This window comes from Tiliqua scincoides, chromosome 4 (assembly GCF_035046505.1).
Source record: "Tiliqua scincoides isolate rTilSci1 chromosome 4, rTilSci1.hap2, whole genome shotgun sequence".
In the NCBI taxonomy this organism is placed as follows: Eukaryota; Metazoa; Chordata; class Lepidosauria; order Squamata; family Scincidae; genus Tiliqua; species Tiliqua scincoides.
The window spans coordinates 223,247,776-223,273,325 of record NC_089824.1 but is presented as its reverse complement, the minus strand read 5'-3'; the positions used below and the strand labels follow the sequence as shown (position 1 = coordinate 223,273,325).

Sequence of the window (25,550 nt, the reverse complement as noted above, 5' to 3'; positions counted from 1 at the left end):
GCTGCAGAGTCCCAGCAGCATCCCTGGCAAGACTGCACTGGGTCTTAGGGCACAGGTCACAGCTTTGATTAATTAATTCAGTACCCGTGAGGCTGGCACAGCCAAAAGCACTGTTTTCCTGTACCAGAAATGTTGAGAGCATCCTCTGGTCTTCCTGTCCCAATAATTGAGCACAGGCCTGGTCTAGGAACCAGAGCCTTCATCTGGAGAGGTCCTCAGATGTGCCTCTAACACATGATGGGGCTCCATAGGCAGTTTTTAAATAGCAGCCCTGGAGGGCCTACAAAACTGAGTGCAATCATGGGAGGGGCTGAGGGGGAGTTGGCCCCTCTCACAGTTTCACACCCAATCAACCCCCCCCCCCCAATGCCACTACTTAAAAAATCCATTGGGACATGTTGCATGTGCAGAGACCTGCCTAAGGAGGATCCTGTACTGCAAGGGCTGGAAGAGCCTCCTATTTGAGCTGGCTTGGGGAATGGAACGTAGGGATCGAAAAGGACCTTGGTCATGTTTTAGCTGATCAAATGCATTTCATTTGCTTTTCCCCTGAGATGTCACCGGTCTTATTACATATTTTCCCACTTGGCAGTCATTGTTTCAATCAACGATCAATCTAAATGGCTTCCATTACACAATTTTCCCAGTTCCAGCAATGTCCTTATTGCTGTGCAGAACATCTGTGATGTTCCTCTCCTGACGTTTCCCTGCACAGGAAGCTAACTGCTGGACCAAATGTGCAGCACACTCCAATGCACATTTACGAAGGAGGGAATCTCATTGTGTCCAATGGAGCTTGCTCTCCAGTTCATGTCTTTGAAGTTGCAACCTAAAACATGTCTTTTCCAGCAACCCGTCTTGCCCAGGACTGGCCCATCCATGAGGCCAACTGAAGCAGACACCGCAGGAAGCAGATCGGTGCTGGGGGGGCACCCATTTCTGTCCTCCCTGCTTCCATCTCCTCTTTCCACTCTCAGAACTGGAAAAGGAAGAAGTGGACAGACGAAGAGGAAATGGAGGGGAAAAGGATGCTGAGCTCGGGCGTTGGAGAGAGGGAGGCACAGATGCTGGCACCTCATTGAGTCAGGGGGGAAGAATTTGGCATGCCACCTCTGGTGTCAAGAGGTCTCCCCACAGCGACCAACCAGATGCCTCTATGAAGTCCACAAGTAGGGCATGGAAGGCTGCTTCTTTCCTGGTTGCTTATCCCAAATATCTGACACCAAAGAGAGAGGACATCTAAACCTGCAGGTGCCTTATAGTGCTATGGTTAGTGCTGTTCTTATTTGTCTGATCCCCTTTTAAAGCCCTCTATCCTACTGGCCACCATCACATCTTGTGGCAGTGAATTCCACAGACTGATTATGCACTGACTGAAGTAATTCTTTCTTGTGCTATGCCACTGAGTGGAGCAACCAGCACTGCAGGCAGGATTCCAGTGGTGGCCACCACACAATTTCCCACATGAGATGAAAAGGGGAAGGGCAAATGGGAAAGGCCCCTCCTCTTCTCCCCACCGCCAAAAGTTGCTTGGGAAAACCTGAGAAAATCTTACAGGGACACCAAGGGTTGAAGAGCAAGATGAATTCCCCCAGGTGGAAGCTGGAGCCTTGGTGGTCCGTGGAGGCCTCCATGGTCAGGCGGTACCGGCCAATCCGGGCGTCAGGAGGGGAGGTGATGGACACAGACAAGGAAGCTCCATTCTGGCTGTCCACTGCTGAGCTCCAGGTTGCCTCTTCCAGGGAGCACGAGAGAGGAAAGGGGAACCTGGTTCCTGATGTCTCAATGGGGCAAGGCCCTGGGGGAGGAAATGGGCTGGTTAGTGCTTTCTGTCAATGTATAGACTTTACTGTGGGGGATGCCTTGGCTGGCCCCCCTCTGGCTGGGCAGTGGGGGGGGGGGGTTGCAGCAGAGGCAGATGCCTCATCGGGAACCTCTTTGTCACACTCTTTCAATGCTCAACAGGAAATTTGGGGGGGGGGTTTGAGAAGGTGGAAAATGCACCTTAGACACCAAGAAAGTGCCTATATGAGAGTCGTTACCTTTTCCAGCTGTCTGTGCACATTTCTGAGGCCCTCCAGCAGATATCCCTGCCCCAGAAGGATGGGGGGGGAGTGACCAGAGAGAAGAAGGGGTATTTTGATGATAATGGTGCCCTTTTTGTGGAATTCCTTCCCCGAGAGAGGCTCACCTGGCACCTGGCAGTGACCTTTTTGGCAACAGGCAAAGTCTTGCTTTTTTTTAAATCTCCCCCAGGTCTCTTCAGAAAAGTTGTTTTTAACTGCTGGTTTTAAATTCTCTTAAGTTTAAAATTGTAAACCGCCGTAAAAACTGTGTTTGAAAAGCAGCATACAGTACAAATGTTTTCAATAAATACAGTTTTGCGGGTGGACAGGATCATTCACAGGACTCCCTCAAAGCCCAACTCTGCGGTTCTGTTACTCTATGGCCAAGACTCTGCAGAACCCAAATTATTGCCAAGGTGCACCAGACGACACACCCAAATGCTAAAGAAATGATCCACACTGGCTACAGTCCCTCTTTGACAGGACACTCCAGCCCCACCATTCTCGTCTCCTCCCTCTTCCACTTGGAGCCACGTGGTGGTGGGGCCCTTTGGCAGGCCTCTCCAGGTGCCAGGAGATTTAGGGCCAGCCCTGCAGACTAGCCTCACTGGAGGAGCAGACCCCATCATTCAGGGGCCATCGCAGGAGAAGCCACTGGCTGGACAGCCTGGGCCTCTTCAGACATGTCTGCCATAAAAAGAAGAAGACCTGCTGGGCTGCCTGCCAGACGGAACTGCATACCTCCATGACAGAGGGTTTATTTCCAGGAGCAACTGCTTGTCGGGGACTGAGAGGGCATGATCAGAAAATGATCCCAGCCTGTCTCCACTTGTGAGTGGCAGAAATCATACACCTTACTGCTAATTGGGTAAGAGGCACTTTTTCAAGTGGGTGCTCCTTTTTTAGCAGGGGGAGAGTAACTGGCCCACCTCACCCCAGCAGTGTCTGTTCCGGTGGCTGTCTGCTGGGATTCCTTTGCATCTTTTTAGATTGTGAGCCCTTTTGGGACAGGGAGCCATTTAGTTATTTGATTTTTCTCTGTAAACCGCTTTGTGAACTTTTAGTTGAAAAGCAGTATATAAACACTGTTAATAATAATACACCACTAGCAGGAGGTGTGTGGCCCTCCTGTTCCAAGCAGTGACTCCACTCATAGTGAAGGCCGATGCTGCAGAGGAGGATGGCGGGTTTTCGTGATTCCTCTGTGGCTTTGTCTGCACACTTCAGGGGACTCATAGGTGTGTCCTGGCCTCTAGAGCCCCACTCCCACATGCCCTTCGCTCAGACAGTCCTGCAGCCTGCCGCTGTGCCCAGCAGTTTCCAAAACAAGCCCTCACCTCCTCTTGGACACTGTCAAACTGCCCTTTGGGCAGTTAAGCCGACAGGTGGAACACTGAGGTAGAAGGAGAGGTACTTGGGACCTTAAGATCAGAATATCCGTTACACCAGGTATACTGGATATACTTGTTTACTTGTAGCTTCATCCTTTGCCTACCAAAGTAGTAGGCAAAACCTTAGGTAAGAACTGCTTTATTTGATTGCAGCCTATCAGCCCGAACATTGTTAATTTCAATGTCACAAATACTGGCCATGAAAGCCTTAGTGTTTAAGTCAAGCCAATATTTTATTGTTTAGATTTTTACGCATTTAAAATAATTGTACTGATCACCTGCTGTAAGCCACTTGGTCTTACCGCACTGATCTTACAGCCACTGATCAGGCCTGCAGAAGTTCCTTATCCAGCACGGGTGATAACTCTGCTCTCTCAGTTACTGAGCCATTATCAGCTGAGCGGTGGTCTGCAAAGTGATGCCTCAGCAGAAGTAGGGCTGTCCCTTCCCCCAAACTGTTTCTTGCCTTCTGAGGCCTCCTTCTGTCTCTCCCTCCCAGCGCCTTGGCAGAAGCAGCACTGCTGAAAGGGGGGTGCTTGGAGAGCCGGATAAAGAACTCCTGTGGGTCAGATGTGTTTGACACCCCTGACTGACCAGGATAAAAACCAGCAGTGAAATATTTTCCAAGTGCAAACCACACAGTGCACAAAAAGGGTTAAAAGAGGGCAACCAACAGCAAAGTGTTCCAAGTGGAGAGTGCAGGAACGAGACTGAGCCAAGAACCACAGAGATGGCAACAGCAGCAACGACCAACGCTGATAAAGTGCTGAGGCTGGAGACCAGTTCAAAAAAGCCACCAGAAGTAGCAGCAGCTTATCCCTCAACTCCAAGGTGTGTGTGTGTGTGTGTGTGTGTGTTGAAAAAGACCAAACCGAAAGCATGACCCTGGTGATCATCCCATTGACGCCCACCAGACCAGGCAACAATGAAGTGCAGTGTGGTGGTGTACATTGCCCACCCCCTGCAGCTAATGGGAGGTGTTAGAGAGGGGCTGGAGGGGTCCTTCAGCACCAGGCCTGCAACCAAGCCCAGGGTCACTCCCTAGCCAAGCAGGACCAGACTGTGCTTGCAATGAGTCCTTCGACTATCTACTCATCGGCTTGGGTTTTGTTCTGGCTACTGAAATGGCTGAATGGACAACGGGAAGGCCTCCCATCGCACAGCTGTGAACTTCCACTGAGGCCCTTGCTGGGCACTCCAGACAGGCCCAGGTTGCAGGAAGGACAGCACTTTCCTTTCACACTCTGTGCTTGTTCTTGTCAGGAGCACACAGGGGCTTTGCTGGTCTGGTTGGCCCAGAAGGATGGAGAGAGACGCGCAGAACCGCACGGTCATGCTCCATGCATGCCCTCCCCACCCACCTGGCTACAGTGACTGGCACCTTTCATTTTGACTGGCTCTCCAAGTGCCACTGGTCACAGCCTCCACAACGAAGTCTCTGTCTGTGCTGAGCCAGCCCCGCTGCTCCCCCACCCTGGTTGAGGACTCAGATTCCATGACCAAAAATACACATGAGCTAAGGAGGGGTGAAAGTGCTTGCTTGCCCGCCTTCCTTCCTTCGGTGCGGCCTCCTGGGTGGAAGATCCTCTCGGGGTCGGCTGTGTGAGAAAGCAGCTCAGCTGGAGTGTTCCTGGAGGAGCTGGGCCATTACTCAGTCCCCAGAGCCTTCGAACAGGAATAGCTGCTGCTTCTCCATCTCCTCCTCCTTGTTCCCAAACAAGGTCAAAAAGTTCCTCTTTCTTTCCTCAGACAGCTGCTCATTCATCTTGCAGGAATTCCAGGGTGGAGACCCTGCTGGGGCCTTTTGGTGTTGGATGAATCCAGGGCATGTTTGCCTTGAGCTGCCCCAGAGTGCGCCATCAGCAGACCATCCCCACCCTGGCAGCTTCTAAACAAAGCCTTCTCATGGTCCTGTGGAGCAGGGTTGAGTTTCAGACCTGCAGACAGAGCAAACTTCCTGGAACTGGAGGTGTGCAATTTGCAAGAGACAGAAGCCCTTTCATCTGGGCGGATTAACAGAGAGCCATGCTGTCAGGGTGAGGGGGTGGCTCCAGCCAAAAGAGCACTGGTCTGGGTTCTAGGGGGCAACTCCTTTTTTCTGTAATGGGCAAAGTCTGCGCCTCCCTTGCCCTGAGGTCAGCTGCTTTCAACCACTCAGGACATACAGGCCACGTATAGCTCACCTGCATCAACCCAATTGAGGCAGAAGGGAACTGATGCTGTTTGGTGATTCAGCCTTGGAGCCATCAGTCCAGCCAAGGCCAGGCTACCCTCAGGGTCTCTGCTCACTCTAGGTTCATCTGTCAACTGAAGCAGGCAACCTGTCCAGGTTCTGCTGGGAGATTCTGGGCAGACAGAATCTCATTTTGCTCCCCTCCCCTTCTCCCAACACATCCCTGCAGCACAGCGCGGGGGGGGGGGGAGTTTGTGACATCACAGCAAGCACCCCCAACACGAATCCTCCCTCCCAGGATACTTCCCATCAACTTTTTGGGACTGCAGTCCACAATCTCTCCCTCCCTGTCCTTCATTTACCTGCTCCCTCTCCCCCCACTTCCATGGACACTTTCAGCTGCTCTTCACCATGCATGTAGCTAATGGACTGTTGTTGAAACTCTGCATACCTCTAAAGCAGTATTGGTCAACCTTTGTCCCCCACTGCACCACTTCTCAAGGACCACCTATTGGAAGTGCCCCTGGAAGTAACCTGTGATGATGTCATTGCGAGTTGCTTTTGATTGGGAAGCCAAACACAGTGCAACAGAGATAAAAGGCTTATGGGGACAGGAAGACTTTACAGAGCACACAAAAAGTGCATGCTGGCGCTCTGAGCCTCCTACTGCTGCTTATCACATTGTGTTGCTGGTCTTGCTACCAGGCAGAAGGGGTCTGGGGGTTCTGCATGTACCACCGGGCACCACTTCACATACCACATGGTACAAGAACCACTGCTTAAGAAACTCTGCTCTAAGGAATTACCTACAGTCAGGTGCCTACCTGTTTGTGTATCATCTCACTTTGGCTATCAACCAGTTGCATAGTTAGATCATTTGACCCCTGGGGCACATACATTTTTGACACAACAAAATTAATTCATCTGGGCTTCAAGTCCGGGCGGGAACCCAGCTTCTACCCGCCCAGCAAATCTCAGCCACAGAGGCAAAAGTTCAACCAGGAGTCCAGATCTGCACACCTGAAAGAGATGGCTCCAGAGGGCAGTCAGAATGGGAGCCCAGATCTACCCAGTAGGTAGATCTGGACTCTAAGTCCAGGTGGAAGCCCATGTCTACCCACCCAGCAAACGTGAGCCACAGAGGCCGAAGCTCAACTGAGAGCCCAGATCTACCTGCCTGCTTAACTTGGGCTCTGGAGTCAAGTGTGCTCTTCCCCCCCAATAATAACAACAACAACAACAACAACAACAACAACAACAACAACAGTTTATATACCGCTTTTCAACTAAATGTTCACAAAGCGGTTTACAGAGAAAAATCAAATAACTAAATGGCTTGGATCTTTCCTTGACTAACATTGGATCTTTCCTTGACTCCAGGTGTGATCCAGAGCCTGTTGCGGCAGCTTACTGCTGGCAGGCACTATCACAAACGTGTCCTAAGGCACATTTGTAAGCCTCGCCGTAGGCCCAGTGCCGGAGATAGCCTATGAGCCTGTGCTGGGCCAGCTCTGGTGCTGAACCTGCATTCCGGCGCTCGCCTGGATCACCAGGTGGTGGAGAGGTGAGAGGGGGGCATAGGGGGAGGAAAGGGGGAGGTGTTCCGGGGCAGGGGAGGTGGGGGGAGGGCAGGGAGAGGCTTGGCGAGGGAGCAGGGTGGGATGGGGGCAGGACTGGTGGAGCTCAGCTCCACCAGATCCTGAGCCCTGTGTCAGGCTGTGTGGCCCAACACGGGACTCCTTGATTCTGTGCTGGCTCAAGAGCCACTACAGAATTGAGTAATCCCATTGCAGGGCTACTTCCCTTACCTGAGGGAAGGGGACAGATGTGTCCCCTGAGGAGCTGCCATGGGCTACCCGGTGTGTGTTGGATGCTGTGGTAGCCATTTTTGCATCGCAGTAGCCTCAAGTGCCGGGCAGGTCAGGATTGGGCTTCTCTTGACATACTGCCCTGCACTTGGAGGTCCAATGTAGCCATCATGCTTAATAACCACTGACAGATTATAGTCCATAATTAATGTTTAGAATCCACTTCAAAAGACATCTAAGTCACTGACTGACAACACCCAACTTTCCCACCACTGTCATCACTAGGGTTGGTGCCACTCAGTCTGGTAACTCATGATGTCACCCCTATTTATTTATTTATTTATTTATTTATTTAGTTATTTAGTTATTTAGTTATTTAGTTATTTAGTTATTTAGTTATTTTACGATAGAACAGTACAGGTTACCAGACCAATCAGTAACCAACAAAAAAAGTGGCCAACTTGATGACACACAACTGAATTGGAGTTTGAGTATTAGTTCTGATACATGGAAAAGGGAGCTGACTCATGATAACATCTTATTGGTTCCTTGCTGTGTCATAATAACACCTTATTAGCTCTCATAACACTCAGGCTCACTGGTCATTTTTGAGTTAAGGAAATCCACTTTTTCTGACATAAGGCAATTGTGTTTCCTTTTCTGGTTATTAAGTTATAGCTTTTTGACAGAAAACGGATATTTCCATCCTGTTTGTTTTATTGCATTTTGCTGTAAAGCACACATCAAATGGTATATTACATGATGGTATTATTCCTAGAAACCACGATTTTAGCAATTTTGGTCACAAATGGTGTCACCCCCCCAGGGTGTCACCTTATTAACACCGTATTGGTTCCATGCTGTGTCATAACAACATCTCATTGGCTCTGTGAATAATCAATTGCATTGGTCCATTTTGAGTTAAGGAAATCTACTTTTTGATACATAAGACAGCTGTATTTTTGTTTTCGGATTTTTTGGCCATAACCTTTGATAGAACGGAGATATTGTTTGGTTCGTTTCATTGCATTCTGCTGTAAATTACACATCAAATGGTAATGGATAGAGAGATACAGATAGCTGTTCTTTTGCTACCTGTTGTTTGTTTTCAGTAACTGTTGTGCACACAAGTTCACAGGTCTCAAGAATCTGAAAGAAATATCTCCCTTTTCCTTATCGTGGCTTCTGGAGGCAATCAGGTATCAACTGGGCAGGCTGTGGATGCCAGCAAGCGGGTGATTATAAGACTCGGCAACCTGCGAGCTGTTCTGTAACTACCTGAGCCAAGAGTTGCTGAGATGCCAAGACCAAAATGTTATCCTTTGGGGGGTCACGCACTAAACTCTGAATGAAACCCTGAAATGGCCAGCCCTGCTCTGCCTTGTCGGCAAAGTGCCTGGCTGAGGGCAGACTTGGAGGCGCCACTGGGAAGCGACAACCAGACAGCTCCCTCAGAACAGCAATCGGGTCAGAGGCAGCAGTTTTACAGGGCTGTGTGGAACTCATTGGCCCCTTCCATCCCCTGACCGGACTCCACTACTTTGAAAGGTGCAATGCCATCCTCTGGCCTGGTGCAGCAATGGCCCTTCAGGGCAACAGCCAGCAGCCCTCATCTCTGGCTAGCTACCAGGGTGCTGCAGCTGCCTGGAACCCCCACCCGAGTCCCCTAACCGGTTTTCAGAGACACTAGAAAATTAGTTTAAAAGCTAACAGAATGACCCTGCGCATTGCACTTTTGGAGTCATGCCCCAAATCCTGGACAGCCCTGCTGGCAGTTGTGGTCTGCTTTGTGATCTTGTGCTTTCACTGTTTTATCTGATGAGAGGCCAACAGAGGAAAGACCCAGCTGCCTTGTTCCTTGCAGAGCCCCCGTGCGTTACTGGGAACTGTGAGAAAGGCTGAGCGGAGAGCTTCCTCCCTTTGTTTCCTTCCTGTCCCCTTTGCTCTGAGACCAGCTGCCGGACTGCAGAGATAAAATGAGAGCCAAGCCTTTGGAATCCTCTGCCCCTCCCTCCCTTTTCCCATCCCAAGGAGGACTGCATCAGAAGCTGAGCCAATCCCTGCACCCTCAGTGCTGGTGTGGCAGCAATGGGGGGCTCAGTTGCGCCAGGATCCCAGCAGCCTGAGGCCAGCACTGCTCTAGGCCCACGCAGGAAGTCAGGTTGTGAGGCCAAAGAGGGGGAGAAAGCAGGAGAAACTATCGGGCCAGGAGGCAGGAGCCACCAGCACAGCCACACGGGCCCTTTGCAACGTGGCCCTCCTGCTCCCTGGATTCTCAGGTCCTTGAGAGGGCCCCAGTATCCGGGCTGGAGTACATCTCTCCAGGTCACTAGGTCTGAGGCAGCAGGACTACAGAGGCAGAATGGGCACCGCTCAGCCAGTGGCCTGCCCCAGACAAAGCAGCTGCCTGCTGCAGTCAGCAAGCACAGAAGTACGGCTGGCAGCTTCCGGACGCAGCGTTCCGCCTTGCCAGTTCAGGGGTGGGTGTTTTTTCCGGAGTGTGTTTTTCTGCTTGACAGATTCAGGTAGCGGCCTGAATCCACAGCCTCTTGCCTGCACTCTTGGAGGGCTTTGTCAAAAGTGGCCTCCCAGCTTGAAGAGATGCCAAGCCAAACACATTCCAGCAGCACAGCAGACTGGCAGAGGCAGCAGCCCCTCCTGCTTCAGCCAGATCAAACCCCTGCTGCCCCTGCCCCTTCCACACAGAGGCTGATGGGGCTCGGGTCCCAGCACGTCTGGCAAGAAGAGCTCGCACTGGCATTTACCACACATTGTGCTCCTCCCACGCCAAGCCTGCCAGTCATCCACTTCTCCTGGAGTACTTTTCTGCATGCTGCATTTTTCTCTTACAAGTTCTGTCAAATGGTTGTTACTTTTAGCCTCATCTTACTACGGGCAACTGTGGGGGGGGGGGTCGCTCCCAGGAGGCCTTACAGGGAGGACTCACAAAAGGGAGCTGTTATCCTGCTGGAATGTCTCAGGGGTGTGTTGGAAATGCTTTGGGGGCTGGTGTGACTTCAGAGGTGTTGTGAAAACAAACAAGTCAGATGGAGGAAGCAGAAACAGAAAAACTGTCAGACCGAGAGAGAGAGAGAGAGAGAGAGAGAGAGAGTTGGAAGCATGTTGTGTTTTGTAAGGGAGGGCACCAGGATGCAGGTCTCTTGTTATCAGGTGTGCTCCCTGGGGCATTTGGGGGCCGCTGTGAGATACAGGAAGCTGGACTAGGTGGGCCTATGGCCTGATCCAGTGGGGCTGTTCTTATGTTCTTAACTACAATTCCCAGGAAGCCTTGCAGGTCCCTTGTTATCTGGTGTGCTCCCTGGGGCATTTGGTGGGCCGCTGTGAGATACAGGAAGCTGGACTAGATGGGCCTATGGCCTGATCCAGTGGGGCTGTTCTTATGTTCTTAACTACAATTCCCAGGAAGCCTTGCAGGTCCCTTGTTATCTGGTGTGCTCCCTGGGGCATTTGGTGGGCCGCTGTGAGATACAGGAAGCTGGACTAGATGGGCCTCTGGCCTGATCCAGTGGGGCTGTTCTTATGTTCTTAACTACAATTCCCAGGAAGCCTTGCAGGTCCCTTGTTATCTGGTGTGCTCCCTGGGGCATTTGGTGGGCCGCTGTGAGATACAGGAAGCTGGACTAGATGGGCCTATGGCCTGATCCAGCGGGGCTGTTCTTATGTTCTTAACTACAATTCCCAGGAAGCCTTGCAGGTCTCTTGTTATCTGGTGTGCTCCCTGGGGCATTTGGTGGGCCGCTGTGAGATACAGGAAGCTGGACTAGATGGGCCTATGGCCTGATCCAGTGGGGCTGTTCTTATGTTCTTAACTACAATTCCCAGGAAGCCTTGCAGGTCCCTTGTTATCTGGTGTGCTCCCTGGGGCATTTGGTGGGCCGCTGTGAGATACAGGAAGCTGGACTAGATGGGCCTATGGCCTGATCCAGCGGGGCTGTTCTTATGTTCTTAACTACAATTCCCAGGAAGCCTTGCAGGTCTCTTGTTATCTGGTGTGCTCCCTGGGGCATTTGGTGGGCCGCTGTGAGATACAGGAAGCTGGACTAGATGGGCCTCTGGCCTGATCCAGTGGGGCTGTTCTTATGTTCTTAACTACAATTCCCAGGAAGCCTTGCAGGTCCCTTGTTATCTGGTGTGCTCCCTGGGGCATGTGGTGGGCCGCTGTGAGATACAGGAAGCTGGACTAGATGGGCCTATGGCCTGATCCAGCGGGGCTGTTCTTATGTTCTTAACTACAATTCCCAGGAAGCCTTGCAGGTCCCTTGTTATCTGGTGTGCTCCCTGGGGCATTTGGTGGGCCGCTGTGAGATACAGGAAGCTGGACTAGATGGGCCTATGGCCTGATCCAGCGGGGCTGTTCTTATGTTCTTAACTACAATTCCCAGGAAGCCTTGCAGGTCTCTTGTTATCTGGTGTGCTCCCTGGGGCATTTGGTGGGCCGCTGTGAGATACAGGAAGCTGGACTAGATGGGCCTCTGGCCTGATCCAGTGGGGCTGTTCTTATGTTCTTAACTACAATTCCCAGGAAGCCTTGCAGGTCCCTTGTTATCTGGTGTGCTCCCTGGGGCATGTGGTGGGCCGCTGTGAGATACAGGAAGCTGGACTAGATGGGCCTATGGCCTGATCCAGCGGGGCTGTTCTTATGTTCTTAACTACAATTCCCAGGAAGCCTTGCAGGTCCCTTGTTATCTGGTGTGCTCCCTGGGGCATTTGGTGGGCCGCTGTGAGATACAGGAAGCTGGACTAGATGGGCCTATGGCCTGATCCAGTGGGGCTGTTCTTATGTTCTTAACTACAATTCCCAGGAAGCCTTGCAGGTCTTCTTGTTATCTGGTGTGCTCCCTGGGGCATCTGGTGGGCCGCTGTGAGATACAGGAAGCTGGACTAGATGGGCCTCTGGCCTGATCCAGTGGGGCTGTTCTTATGTTCTTAACTACAATTCCCAGGAAGCCTTGCAGGTCCCTTGTTATCTGGTGTGCTCCCTGGGGCATTTGGTGGGCCGCTGTGAGATACAGGAAGCTGGACTAGATGGGCCTATGGCCTGATCCAGCGGGGCTGTTCTTATGTCTCTGTGAGGGACCAGGTGGTGGTGGAGGGGGGAGTAGTCCTGCCCCCTGAGGCATGCAGAAGAAAGTGGACTTTTCACTGCAAAGAATGGGGGAGGGGATTGCAGATGGGACAATAACAGGCCCCTCTCAGATTTTGCAGAGATGTGCAGTGGTGGGGAGACAGGTGAGGCAGAGCCTCCCCACTGAAGTGCTTCAAAAAGCGCTGCCGCCATGTGAGGTGCCCAAGCACCCACAACCCATGTGCTAGTTCCTCTCCCTCTCTGGTCAACAAGACGGATTCAGAGGTGACCCTGCTGGTGATGTTGATCACAGCATTCCTGCCGACCAGATCTCCCTCTAGATCCAGACTGCAAAGGGCATCAGACTGCTCCCTCCCACTGGTGGAGCCGGAGGTCGTCATCTCCCCAAACATGATGCTACATTTCGGGGCAGCCCAATTCTACCTAACTCCGCATGTGGCTATGCAGAGGTGCAGGCGCAAACTACACCGCACCCTGTGGGGGCTTTTCAGCTGCTGGAGGCCTCCTCAGGGTAAGGAGACATTTGTCCCCTTGCCCTGGGGTAAGACCCAGTAGCCACAATGGGTCAAGTCACAACGATACTGCTGGGTCCTGGAATCTGGGATGACTGGCTCACCCCCAGCACTGAGAGTGTCAGCTGGCAGAATTTCTGCATTCGAAAGGCCAGACTCAAGTGTCAGTCTCACTAACCTCTAAGCCTGGAGCTGACGTCTCCCTCCATTCATGGCAGAACACGTGCTTTTGAAAAGGCCTTACGCAAGAGAGATTTTCAAGCTTTAGGTGGCCAGAAAACCAGAATGTGTCTGGTTCTACTCCATGAATACTGTCACCTGATAATGGCCCACCAGATGGGATTTGAGAACACATTTGCTGAGACTGGAAACTCTTATTTGATTTCAAAATAAATGGCTAATTAAAAATATTCTGCTCAGGCTTCACTAAACAAACAGACCCAAAAGTCCACAAAAGCTAAAACTAGTTGAGCCTGCATTTGCCCACTGGCTGATTTAATGCACAGGATTAAGCCCCAATCAATTAATGCAATCAATTCATGTTTCAATTATAAACATTAACGTGAACCTACAGTTTCAGCAGAGAAGTACCCACTAGACTTGTTTCCCAGTGTCACTGACTAACGTTCCACTCCAGCATAAATCCCCCCTCGGGGGCCTTTGCAGGCTCTGCGGCATCCTGTGGGGAATTTCTGGCTGCTGGAGGTCTCCTTGGGCTAAGGGACATTTGTTCCCTTGCTCCTGGGTAAGCCCCAGCGGCTGAAATGGGCCAGCTCAGACCTGCACCAGTGATCTAGCTGGTGCAGGCATGCATTGTTCCCTGCAGGCGGATCAGGCCTGGGAAGGGGGTTTGGATGTGGTGCATGCCTGCACCATCAATTTTGCCCCCCTCCTAGGCCTGATTCACCCACCCCAGTCCCGTCACGGACTCGTTCTGCCCTCTCTCACATTGTCCAACCCCCTCCTCACTCTCTCCCCTGCACTGGACTTACCTGCCTTGGCAGGCCTCCCAACCTCTGCCAGCATCAATGGGAAGGCTCTGGCCTTCCTGCTGGCACATCTGGGCCTTGTGCTGTCACAAAGCACTTCTTGGCACTTTTGAGACAGTGACGCTGGTGGACTGCATGTTCTGCGAGAGCAAGCCCTCCTTAGGACTGGACCGAAAAGTTACAGAGTCACAGTTCTCAAAAGAACATCTCTCACCTCCCATCCCTGCAGACGAAACACAAGCCAGTCACCCCACCACCACTACACCACACTTTTAGGAATCCATCAGCCTAGCAAAAGATAGTGGTTAGTCAGCATTCACAATAGTACAGGTAGTCTACTTCTAAAATCAGGGGTTGCAAATACCTGTCATGGCTTGTAAGCCATAATGCAACTTGTCTCTTAAAACAGCCACAGTACTAGAGGATAGCAAATGTCACACTGATCTTTTAAAAAGGAAAGAGAGAGGACCAGGGAAACTATAGGCCAGTCAGGCTAACATCTATCCCGGGTAAGATGGTGGAATGTCTCATCAGAGATAGAATCTCAAAACACATAGACGAACAGGCCTTGCTGAGGGAGAGTCAGCATGGCTTCTGTAAGGGTAAGTCTTGCCTCACAAACCTTTTAGAATTCTTTGAAAAGGGCAACAGGCATGTGGATGCGGGAGAACCCGTGGACATTATATATATGGACTTTCAGAAGGCATTTGACACGGTCCCTCACCAAAGGCTACTGAGAAAACTCCTCAAGGACTTAGAGGGCAGATCTGCTCCTGAATTGAGAACTGGTTGAAGACCAGGAAACAGGTTGAAGAGTGGGTATCAATGGGCAATTTTCACAATGAGAGAGGTGAAAAGCGGTGTGCCCCAAGGATCTGTCCTGGGGCCGGTGCTCTTCAAGCTCTTCATAAATGACTTGGAGAGAGGGTTGAGCAGTGAGGTGGCAAAGTTTGCAGACGACACCAAACTTGTCCGAGTGGTGAAGACCAGAAGTGATTTTGAGGAGCTCCAGAAGGATCTCTCCAGACTGGCAGAATGAGCAGCAAAATGGCAGATGCGCTTCAATGTCAGTAAGTGTAAAGGCATGCACATTGGGGCAAAATATCAAAACTTTAGATATAGGCTGATGGGTTCTGAGCTGTCTGTGACAGATCAGGAGAGAGAACTTGGGGTGGTGGTGAACAAGTTGATGAAAGTGTCGACCCAATGTGCGGCAGCAGTAAAGAAGGCCAATTCTATGCTTGGGATCATTAGAAAAGGCATTGAGAACAAAACGGCTAATATTAAAATGCTGTTGTACAAATCGATTGTAAGGCCACACCTGGAGTATTGCGTCCAGTTCTGGTCGCTGCATCTCAAAAAAGACATAGTGGAAATGGAAAAGGTGCAAAAGAGAGAGACTAAGATGATTACGGGGCTGGGGCACCTTCCTTATGAGGAAAGGCTATGGCGTTTGGGCCTCTTCAGCCTAGAAAAGAGACGCCTGAGCGGGGACATGATTGAGACATACAAAATTATGCAGGGGATGGACAGAGTGGATAGGGAGATGCTCTTTACACTCTCACGTAATACCAGAACCAGGGAACATCCGCTAAAATTGAGTGTTGGGAGAGTTAGAACAGACAAAAGAAAATATTTCTTTACTCAACGTGTGGTTGGTCTGTGGAACCAGACCAGAGGCATGGGTTGCCTCTTTGGACAAGACAGTCCAAGGCTAAGTGGTACCCTTGTTTAGTGAGAACATTAGAACATAAGCAGATCCCTGCTGGATCAGACCAAAGGCCCATCTAGTCCAGCTTCTTGAATCTCACAGCGGCCCACCAAATGCCCCAAGGAGCACACCAGATAACAAGAAGACCTGCAAGGCTTCCTGGGAATTGTAGTTTAAGAACATAAGAATAGCCCCGCTAGATCAGGCCAAGGGCCCATCTAATCCAGCTTCCTGTATCTCACAGCGGCCCACCAAATGCCTGAGGGAGCACACAAAACAACAGACACAACCTGCGTCCCGGTGCCCTCCCCTGCATCTGGCAATCAGAGGCAGCCTGCCTCTAAAACCAAGAGCTTGCACATACCTACTAGGACCTGTAACCCAGAATGAACTTTTCCTCCAGAAATTTGTCCAGTCCCCTCTTAAAGGCATCCAGGCAAGATGCCATCACTACTTCCTGTGGCAAGGAGTTCCACAAACTAATTACATGCTGGGTAAACAAATAATTCCTTTTGTCTGTGCTAACTCTCCCAACACTCAATTTTAGCAGATGTCCCCTGGTTCTGGTGTTATGTGAGAGGGAAAAGAGTGTCTCTCTATCCACTCTGTCCATCCCCTGCATAATTTTGTATGTCTCAATCATGTCCCCCCTCAGGTGCCTCTTTTCTAGGCTGAAGAGGCCCAAAGGCCATAGCCTTTCCTCATAAGGAAGGTGCCCCAGCCCAGTCATCATTTAGGTTGCTCTGTTTTGCAGAAAGAATATGAGAAATGAGAGGGGCCAACTGACAGTGTCCGAACCCAGAGAGCATCCTGTTATTTGTCTTCCATTCAAATGGGTGTGATTTTGGTCTGGCTTTTTAAAGAAACAGCCCCCTCCCCAGGGAATCTTATAGCCATGTCCTCTTGAAAATGTGCCTCTTTCCCAAGACTGCAGGAATGTGCATGGGGATGTCAGCCAGAATGTCAGCAGGATCGTGTGTGTGTGTGTGTGTGTGTGTGTGTGTGTGTGTGTGTGCGTGTGTGTGTGTGCACCACCCCCTATGTGCCTTGCTTCTGGTTAGATCGAGACTGTGAGCCCTTCAGGGGCAGAACTTGTCTTATCTTCCATTGTGAAGTTCTAGTAGCAATTGTTACTTACAACTACCCTAGAAAGCAAATGAGTACTATTATCCCCACATTCGAGGCCAACTGGGGAGTGCCTGAGCCTGAGGCCCTCCACTCTGCCAGTCCTGCTGTCCCGCAACCCACAACAACCCCTTACTGTCTCCTTTCTCTGCACAGACTCTTGAATCAATGCAGGAAATGTAGAGCATGCTGGGATTCCTCTTCCACTGAAAGAGCCCGCAGAGGAAGGTGTGATCTTGGTCCGTCCTCTTTAAACCCTGGGAAATGCAGAGCTCTCTGGGAGCGACTCCAGGATGCTCCTCGTTTCCATGTGGTGTGGGGTGGTGGGTGGTGAGGCAGGTGAGGCATTGCCCCTCCACCAGAGTCCTTCAAAAAGCAGCACGCCATGTGAGGCACACAAGCACCCACAAACCATGCATGGAGCAAGTGAGTTGTGGGTGCTTGGGCGCCTCATACAGTGGCAGCACTTTTCAAAGGACTCCCGTGGGCATTCTCTGCCTCACCACTGACTGCATGTCCCTGGAAGAGATCCCAGCATGCTTTGCATTTTCTGTTGCAAAAACAAGGAAGGAGCCTCGTATGTGGTCCCAGATCCTTGGAGCTCAGACATCTGGGCTGCTACTGACTTCTCGCACTAACAGGAGAGGAAACTGTCCACATGCGCTGCCTCTGACGCATTCTCGGCATCACCTGACAAGACAAAGTTTCAAACAACACAGTCCTGGAACGTGCTGGAATCCCTACCATGAATGCACTGCTGAAACAGAGACGCCTGCGTTGGCTCAGTCATGTTGTGAGAATGGATGATGGCCGGATCCCAAAGGATCTCCTCTATGGAGAACTCGTGCAAGGAAAGCGCCCTACAGGTAGACCACAGCTGCGATACAAGGACATCTGCAAGAGGGATCTGAAGGCCTTAGGGATGGACCTCAACAGGTGGGAAACCCTGGCCTCTGAGCGGCCCGCTTGGAGGCAGGCTGTGCAGCATGGCCTTTCCCAGTTTGAAGAGACACTTGGCCAACAGTCTGAGGCTAAGAGGCAAAGAAGGAAGGCCCATAGCCAGGGAGACAGACCAGGGACAGACTGCACTTGCTCCCGGTGTGGAAGGGATTGTCACTCCCGAATCGGCCTTTTCAGCCACACTAGATGCTGTGCCAGAACCACCATTCAGAGTGCGATACCAGAGTCTTTCGAGACTGAAGGTTGCCAACAACCAGCCTTTAAAAAGCCCAAAGGAAGAAGGGAGCTGGATTATGTGCCTCCCCCCTTGCAGGCTCTTCCAATGAAGCAGGGACTGAGGCAGACGCAGGGAGGCACCTGCATTTCCTGCTTTAATTCCGGAATCCACATGGAGGAAGGGGCTGGGAAGGAGGCCAGCTCCATCAGTGGCAGTGGACTGGAGGGAGGCACCTGTTTGCTGCCCCCTTTGCTCCCCTTTATCTGCTGCCCACTTTGAACAGCCTCATTTACTTCATAGATAGGTCAGCCTGGCAGGGTTGTAGCTGGGGAGCTGCAGCTGGTTGTGGCTGCCTTCAGAGCCCGTCTAGGCAAGACCGGGACTGGGAAAGCCCTGATGCGCACCTCAGTTCTTTGCCACAACACTTGCCAGCTCTCCAAATGACTATCTCAGTTCATATGGAGCCCTCCATTCCATACGGACACTAGACTGGCTCGCAGACTTGAAGATTGTGACACCATCATGCTTCATGACAGGCATCGCATTGGAACCCCCTCCCCCCCAAGAATGACTCTGCCAGTGTCCAAAAAGTCGCCAGGACAAGCTTCCGGAAGGAACTGAATTTTGGCTAACTGCGTCAAAGTGTGGGGTGAGCAAATTCAGACCTGCAGACTGTTTCTCAAGGGGAGAAAATGCTTGAGCATGCCTGAAAGGCTGGGCATCTGACCAGGCCACCCCTTTCATTGCAGACTTTTAGGAACCATGCACAGTTAGGCCTGCTGAAGCACTCTGCCCTCAATGGGTGTGGGTGTGTCCAGGTCTGCATAGCCTGGCAGACCGACCTGCCTGCCACTGATCAAGAAGGTGGAGGACACTTGCCTGTTTCCACACTGAAGGTGAGATGGTCCACGCCCTCCTCGTACTCCCTGCCAGCAAAGCGGAGGGTGATGGTGAAGGGTTGCCCCCTGCGGACAATCAACTGCTGGCAGCCCGTTTCAGCTGTTCGGTGGTCCTGATTGTTGCGCTCACACTCCAAGTCAAATGACTGAAGCTCCAGATCTACAAGGCAAAGAGTGAATTGAGCCATTTTTCAAAAGGCCAACAGCAGCGTTGTGACGATCCTGCTACTCTCCTGAGACCTGCAGCCCAGTCCCACGGCCTGAAGTTGCCAACAGAAAATGCACATTCTCCGGGTGGCGGCTTTGGAAAAGCAGCCATAAAGCGTGCTCTGGTTGTGTGCTGAGTTGCACTGGAGTCTTCCTGCCCATGTTGTTGGGCCACTAGCGACGTGGTGTAGCAGGTGAGCCAGTGGGAGAGGCGGGAAGGGGGCAGGGGAGGTGGAATGGGGCAAGGAAGGGGTGAAACGAAGCTGGGAGGGGTGGAACAGGGGCTGCTGTAGGAGGAGGGTGAATCTGGCAATGATGTAGGATACAAGATTCTGCTCACAGGCAGCCTCCTAACCCCCTTTTTCTCCTCAGATTATGGACGGTGCAGCCCCACTGATTCAGTGGGGGAGATGAGGGGGCTTGCCAGAGCTACGTAAACTTACCTCTGTGTAGGCCTCCTAGTGGCCTTTGGGTCTCCTCAGACCCACATCAGCTATACAGCTGGCATAAGTCTGAGGAGAGGTAAGGAGCAAGGCGGGTTGGAAAAGAGGGGACAAGATCCTGGTGCACCCTGGTGCCACCCCTCCCTGCCCCTCTCTACCCCCAAGCTGCCCCTGCCCTTGCCCTTCTCAGCAAAGCACTGGTATCAACGGAGCATCCAAGAGCTGCTGTGATGCATTTAATTCCTCTTAGCATTTGTGGGAGCAACCTGGAAGCAGGCGGCTGCAGCCTGGCCTTTGCACCACAGTAGAGGACCTGGCACCCTCAAAACAGGGGTTCTGGCAATGCAAGGCCCTGACAGGATTCGTGATCCATTTCCCAATGACTCTTAGCGTGGAATTTCGCTTCTTCACTGCTGCAGACTGAGGTAAAGTTCTCATTGAGCTACACCCCTTGACCCCAAGATATCTTTCCTGGTTTATCTCTGGCAGATCAGTCCCCATTGGTGTATATATGAAGTTGAGCTATTTTTTCCCCAATGTCCCTCACTTTGCACTTCTTGACACAGAACCACATTTGCCTTCTGGCTGCCCAGTCTGGAATGGGAGCACTTTGGAGCACTTCAGATTTCCTTTGGTTTTAACTACAGTGAATGGTTTGGTGTCATATGCAAACTTGGCCACAGCGCTGCTTACCTAGGTTGGTTGGCAACCGTCAGTCTCGAAAGACTATGGTATAAGCCTACAGCACCCGATATTCCCAGGTGGTCTCCCATCCAAGTACTAACCAGGCCTGACCCTGCTTAGCTTCCAAAACCAGACAAGATCAGGCATGTGCTAACCTAAATGCCAGGTCGTTTATGAACAAGTTAAAAAGCACCAGACCCAGGCCAGTTCTTTGGAGTGGGCTTCTCACCTCCCTCTATTGTGAAAATTGTCCATTTATTTCAGGAATGGCATGTCCAGGGATGCCACCTGATGCCACACAGCCCCAGGTTTGCCACTGCATACAAAAAAGCCCCTCCCCCCCACTGTGCTCAGCCACACAGTTTTCTCAAACCAGGACATGCAGAATGCCTGGCTTATTTATTTATTTATTATTTATTTATTCATTCATTCATTCATTCATTCATTTTAAGCACACAAATGAAGGTGCTCCTACATGACCACAGTCTCTTTAAATGGCACCAGAAGTCCTGCATTTCCTGGCTGGGAAAACCTCACAGCAGAGTGAGGGAGGGAAGGGGGAAGTCCACTTTTTGCTGCTTTTAATGAGCAGGAAACAAATCAACACAGCTTTTGCCTGCCACTAGCTCTAAGGAGGTGGTGGCAGACCCAGGGTGAAGGAAGGAGCCCCAAATCTGCAGTGTGTCCCCCCCATCCGCCACTGACGTAAACCAAATCATTCGGCTTTGTGGCTGGGCCAGCCCCAGTTTGTCCCCCCTCTCTGCTTCCTATTCTTTAACCATTCCAAGTTTTCAGACAGTCTCTAATCTGGTTCCACTCTCTACAGGCCTGCAAAGGTCAATAAGGAGTGAGAACTTTTGTGCAGAGCATGCAGAGAACCTAAGTATTTCTCGAGAATGAGTGGAGGAGAGCCTGCTCCTGCCTGGGGAGAAGGAGGCCTTCAATGCAGGGATGTGGCTCTGAGTCACTTCTCAGGGAAGAACTTCCTGCCTGCTTGATAAGAGAACCACAAAGGAACAGGGTTGGGCTGCCTTGGAAGGCAGTGGAACAATAGCAGTTCCTGCAGTCCCTACAAGTGAGGCTGGACAAATAACTGTCTAGGACACCCGAATGTCAAGGGGAAGCCCACAGGAACCCTTCTGACTGCACTGCCACAATTCTTTCTTTTTTATGGCCCACCTCTGAGTCCACGTAGGGGTGTCCTACATACTACACACATATTGGTGCCTTTTTTACAATTTCACCAAGCTGTAATTTTTTTTTTTTTGGGGGGGGGGGGAATAAAATGGAAGCACATGCCTGATCTCGTCTGATCTGGGAAGCTAAGCAGGGTCAGGCCTGGTTAGTACTTGGATGGGAGACCGCCTGGGAATACCGGGTGCTGTAGGCTTCGACCATAGTCTTTTGAGACTGAAGGTTGCCAACCAATTTTTTTTTTTTAAACCCACAGCCTCTGGACGATGTGCACAGCAAGAGTGTGTGTGTGTGTGTGTGAAGAGAGAGAGCAAGAGTGTGCATGTGCAGGACTGGCTGATCCATGAGGCCAACTGAAGCAGCTTTCAGGAAGCAGATTGGGGGGGGGGGCTCTCTCTGCCTACCTGCCTCCACTGCTTCTCCTCCTCATTCCACTTCATGGATTGGAAAAGGAAGAGGAAGTGTGGAGGGGAGGAGAGTGCTGAGTGGAAACTTGGAAGAGTGGGAGGAACAGAGGCTGGCACAGCATTTGGCAGGCCACCTCAGGCACCAGGAGGGCTTGAACTGGCCCAGTGTGCATTTGTGTGATTGCTGCCAAGGCTCAAGCTGTGGTCCAGAGGAAAAGAGACAAGTAGCTCTATCTTTGGCCAGGGAACACCTACTCATTCTGGGTTAAACAACCCAGTCCCTAACTAGGCTTGGCCACAGCATAACAAAGGTTCTGTTCTTGCAAATGGCGGTCATTTATGGCTGTGGTGTTGGTGGCGTGCTGCCACAGCTGCCCATGTGCGGGACTGCAGGTAAGCTGGCACAAAGGGCAGGCATTGGGAGGAATGGAGTGGGGAGAGAAAGAATGGGGGAGTGCCTGGGTGGGGAAGGAGGTGAGGGGGGGTATATATTCGCAGCAGCAATTTGCTCTGGTATCCCAGCGTGTTCCTTCCCCCATTTTCTCACCCTTATTCTCCTTGGACTTACGCCAGCAAAATGGAGCAGTGGAGGTTTGGCTCGGGGTAAAGGAACAAATGTTCCCTTACCTCAAGGAGACCCCCATGCCTCCCATCCAAGATGCAGCGAGTGCACTCCATTGGTGCGTCTGCAGGAGGAGGGGTGGGAGGGCTGTAGGCCGGTGGCATAGCTGGAGGGGGGCAGAGCACTCAGGCTGGCGGGGAGCCTCAGTGAGGTGTGCAAGCGGCCCCTCCCTTCGGAGGAGGGCTCCTCCTCCATTTTGCTCCCCCCCTAGGAATGGCTCCAAAGGGAGGGGCCACTTGCCCGCCTCGCTGAGGCTCCCTGCCAGCCTGAGTGCTCCACACGCCCCACAGCTATGCCACTGCTGTAGGCCTGCTAGAGAGGTGCACTTCTAAGCAAATCCACCTCCTCCTCCTGGCAGCCTCTTCCTTCCGAGCATTAATCACCCTGATTGTACTTATTTTTCCTGCACGTGCTTCGTTGCTAACATGAGCTACACTCACGTTGCCTCTTAACCCCCTCTTGGCAAACTAACAAAGTGAGATTTAATGGCTCTTCCTCTCTGGCTTGTTTGCCAGGATTTCCAGTGTCCCACACAATGCTTATTTGCACAATTCTCCAAAAGATGGAAGATTTTGCAATTTTCCGGACCGAACAGCTTGGCTGCCATCATGACACAGGAGGGGAGTTCACAGGCGAGGCCAGCAAGAAGCCTGACCAGGATCACGGGGATGAGGTCAAGTCACACATGGACAAAACGTTTCTCGAATGACAACCTTTGCAGAACCAAATTAATGCAAAGTGAATTTCAACTTCCATCTTCAGCAAACAAAACCCTGAAGAATTTAAAACAAGCCCCGAGAGGTTTAATAAAACTAAGACCCTAAACCGATCCCCCTCCATCTTCTGCCATGTCTGAGTGTGTGCTGCATGCTATGGGGGGGACAGGATGGGAGAGTCAGATGGCAAGCAAGAGGTAAGTAAACAACTATTTTCCTTTTTCCAGTAGGCTGCCTGATCATCTAAGGGTCTCCAGGGACCCGCCAGCTATTTTGCTGGTGTAAGTCCAAACAGAGGCAGAGGGCAGGACTGGTTGGAAAATTGGGGGTGGGATCCAGCTTGTACTTTCGCTACCAAGATCCACCCCTCCTGCTTCCCTGCCCCAAATCTCCCCTGAGCTGCCCCCTCTGTCACCTTATCTGGGCCGGTAGAGCGCCCAGGCGAGTCTGACACATGCACTGAGTCACTGGCTGTTTCCGCCTGCAGCTCCATCATGCAAAATGGCAGTGTGCACCATTGCAGGGCCATTTATGACAGTGAGTTGACAGAGCCACTGTTTTAAATGTCCCATTGGGCTGCAGTGAAACTCCTCAAGGGGCTTCAAGAGGCTTCAAGTTCCTCCTTGAAGTTCACTCAAGTTCCTCCTTCAAGTCCACTCCTCAAGAGGCTTCGAGTTCCTGAGATCAGCTACCCTGGAAATGTTCAAGGTTGGCCTGGGTGGGATGGTTTCACAGTAGGCTACATAGGTTTCAGGTGGGAGGGATTTGATTCAAGAGGCTCTTTGCTGCCCTTCTGTCCAGAGGTAAAACTCTGGTGTGAGTGAGTGCCTTAGGAAGGGTCAAGCAGAAAGGGGGAAGTCCCAGTTGTGCTGAAGGCCATTATCCTGGGGGGGGGGGGGAGGTACCAGGGGGTGGGCCTTGAGGTTGTCTTCAGCAAAAGATGGACTAGATCAAGCAAAGGCAGCTATAAGAGAATGATCTATAAGCCCCTTGCACCTGATTGACCTTTCAGTGCCACCTGACATTCCAGACCAGGAGCATTGTGGGCTCTTTTGTGTACGTGTTCACTTGAATGGTCAGGGATGTCTTCCTTTGACCTTCAGGCTCACTGGCAAACTGTGGGTCTGGTACCCACCTGTGGGTCATGACCAAATTTTTGTATGATCATGGAACTAACAGGGCAGATGCGGCTAGTGCCTCAAGGGTTAAACAAGCTGCTACTTGGGGGAGGGAGCACTGCTGCCCAATCACCTTATAGCTGCCACCCGTGGCATTTATAAATCCGGTCACAGCCTCCAGGCCCTCTAAAAGTTTGAGAGCCACTGGCACAGAATGAAAGCAGTGAGCCAGTGTCTGATCCCAGAGGCTCTTATCTGAACACAGCATCGCCTGCCATCTTCAACCACTATTATCAAGGTCAGGTCAGGTCAGCACAACGTGTGCCCCATAAACAGCCCACCAGGCTTGTTTTGTGACTTGCAAGTCCCTGTTGGCAGCTCCCACGCAGGCAGCCTCAGGCAGGCAGCAAAACCAGGAAGCTCTCTGAAACTCTCCTGAGCCACCATGCCTGACTGCTGGGCTACGCATGGGGCTGGTTGCAACTGTGGTCGCTCGTCCTATTGGGAAGCAGGCACGCAGTGTCCCTGCTCTGACCTTCCTGCCTCCTGGTGGAGCCATGTGTGGGTTCCTCTTTCCACTCAGGCTTCTCCCACACAATGATTCTCCTGAACTTCTGACAAGGCTTCTCAAGGGTGCCCCAGGCAACTGATGAAGCAACTCTGCGGTTTCACTGTTTCCTCTCTTTTGACCCTTGGAAATAATGAACCTGGATCTGGCAGCAGGAGGGGGTAGGAACGCCTGCCTCTTCTGCCATGGCCAGAGCACACACCTGGGTGGATGCCAGGCTTGTCCCACAGTCAGAGGGCTCACCCCACCATTGTTCTTGCGAGCGGGCACTTGAACCAGCAGTGCCCAATGTCAGTGACACCATTTCATGCGGAAGCGAAACAGTCTGATAAAAGGCGTTTCTTTTTAGACAAGCCGTCTGAGTTCTCGGCCTTTTAATCGTTTTTTAAACATCTGGCTTTTTCTGGCTTGGGGCTTTTGTACGATTGCTGCTGCTGCTGCTGCTCTTTTTATTGCAATAATGTTTTATTGCTGCTTTTAAGATGTTCTTAATTGTGAAGTGTTATAATGTAATTTGTGTTTTTAATCGTGATTTTATGTTCTTCGTATTTCTCAACACTGCTGTAAGCTGCCTTGGGTCCCTTCAGAGAGAAAGGTGGGGCAGGCAGCAAATAAATAAATAAATAAATAAAT

At 51.4% G+C, this 25,550-nt stretch overlaps 1 protein-coding gene across 1 annotated transcript in view; it reads right to left on the bottom strand.

Moving 5' to 3' along the window:
* Window positions 1-25,550, bottom strand: part of TGM2 (transglutaminase 2) — a 60,776-nt gene that overhangs the window by 30,574 nt on the left and 4,652 nt on the right. Inside the window, exons 2-3 of the mRNA XM_066626465.1 lie at window positions 18,939-19,118; window positions 1,556-1,798 (exon numbers count right to left, since the gene is read on the bottom strand). Coding sequence (XP_066482562.1) covers window positions 1,556-1,798; window positions 18,939-19,118 — 423 coding nt within the window. The remainder of the gene's footprint in view (window positions 1-1,555; window positions 1,799-18,938; window positions 19,119-25,550) is intronic.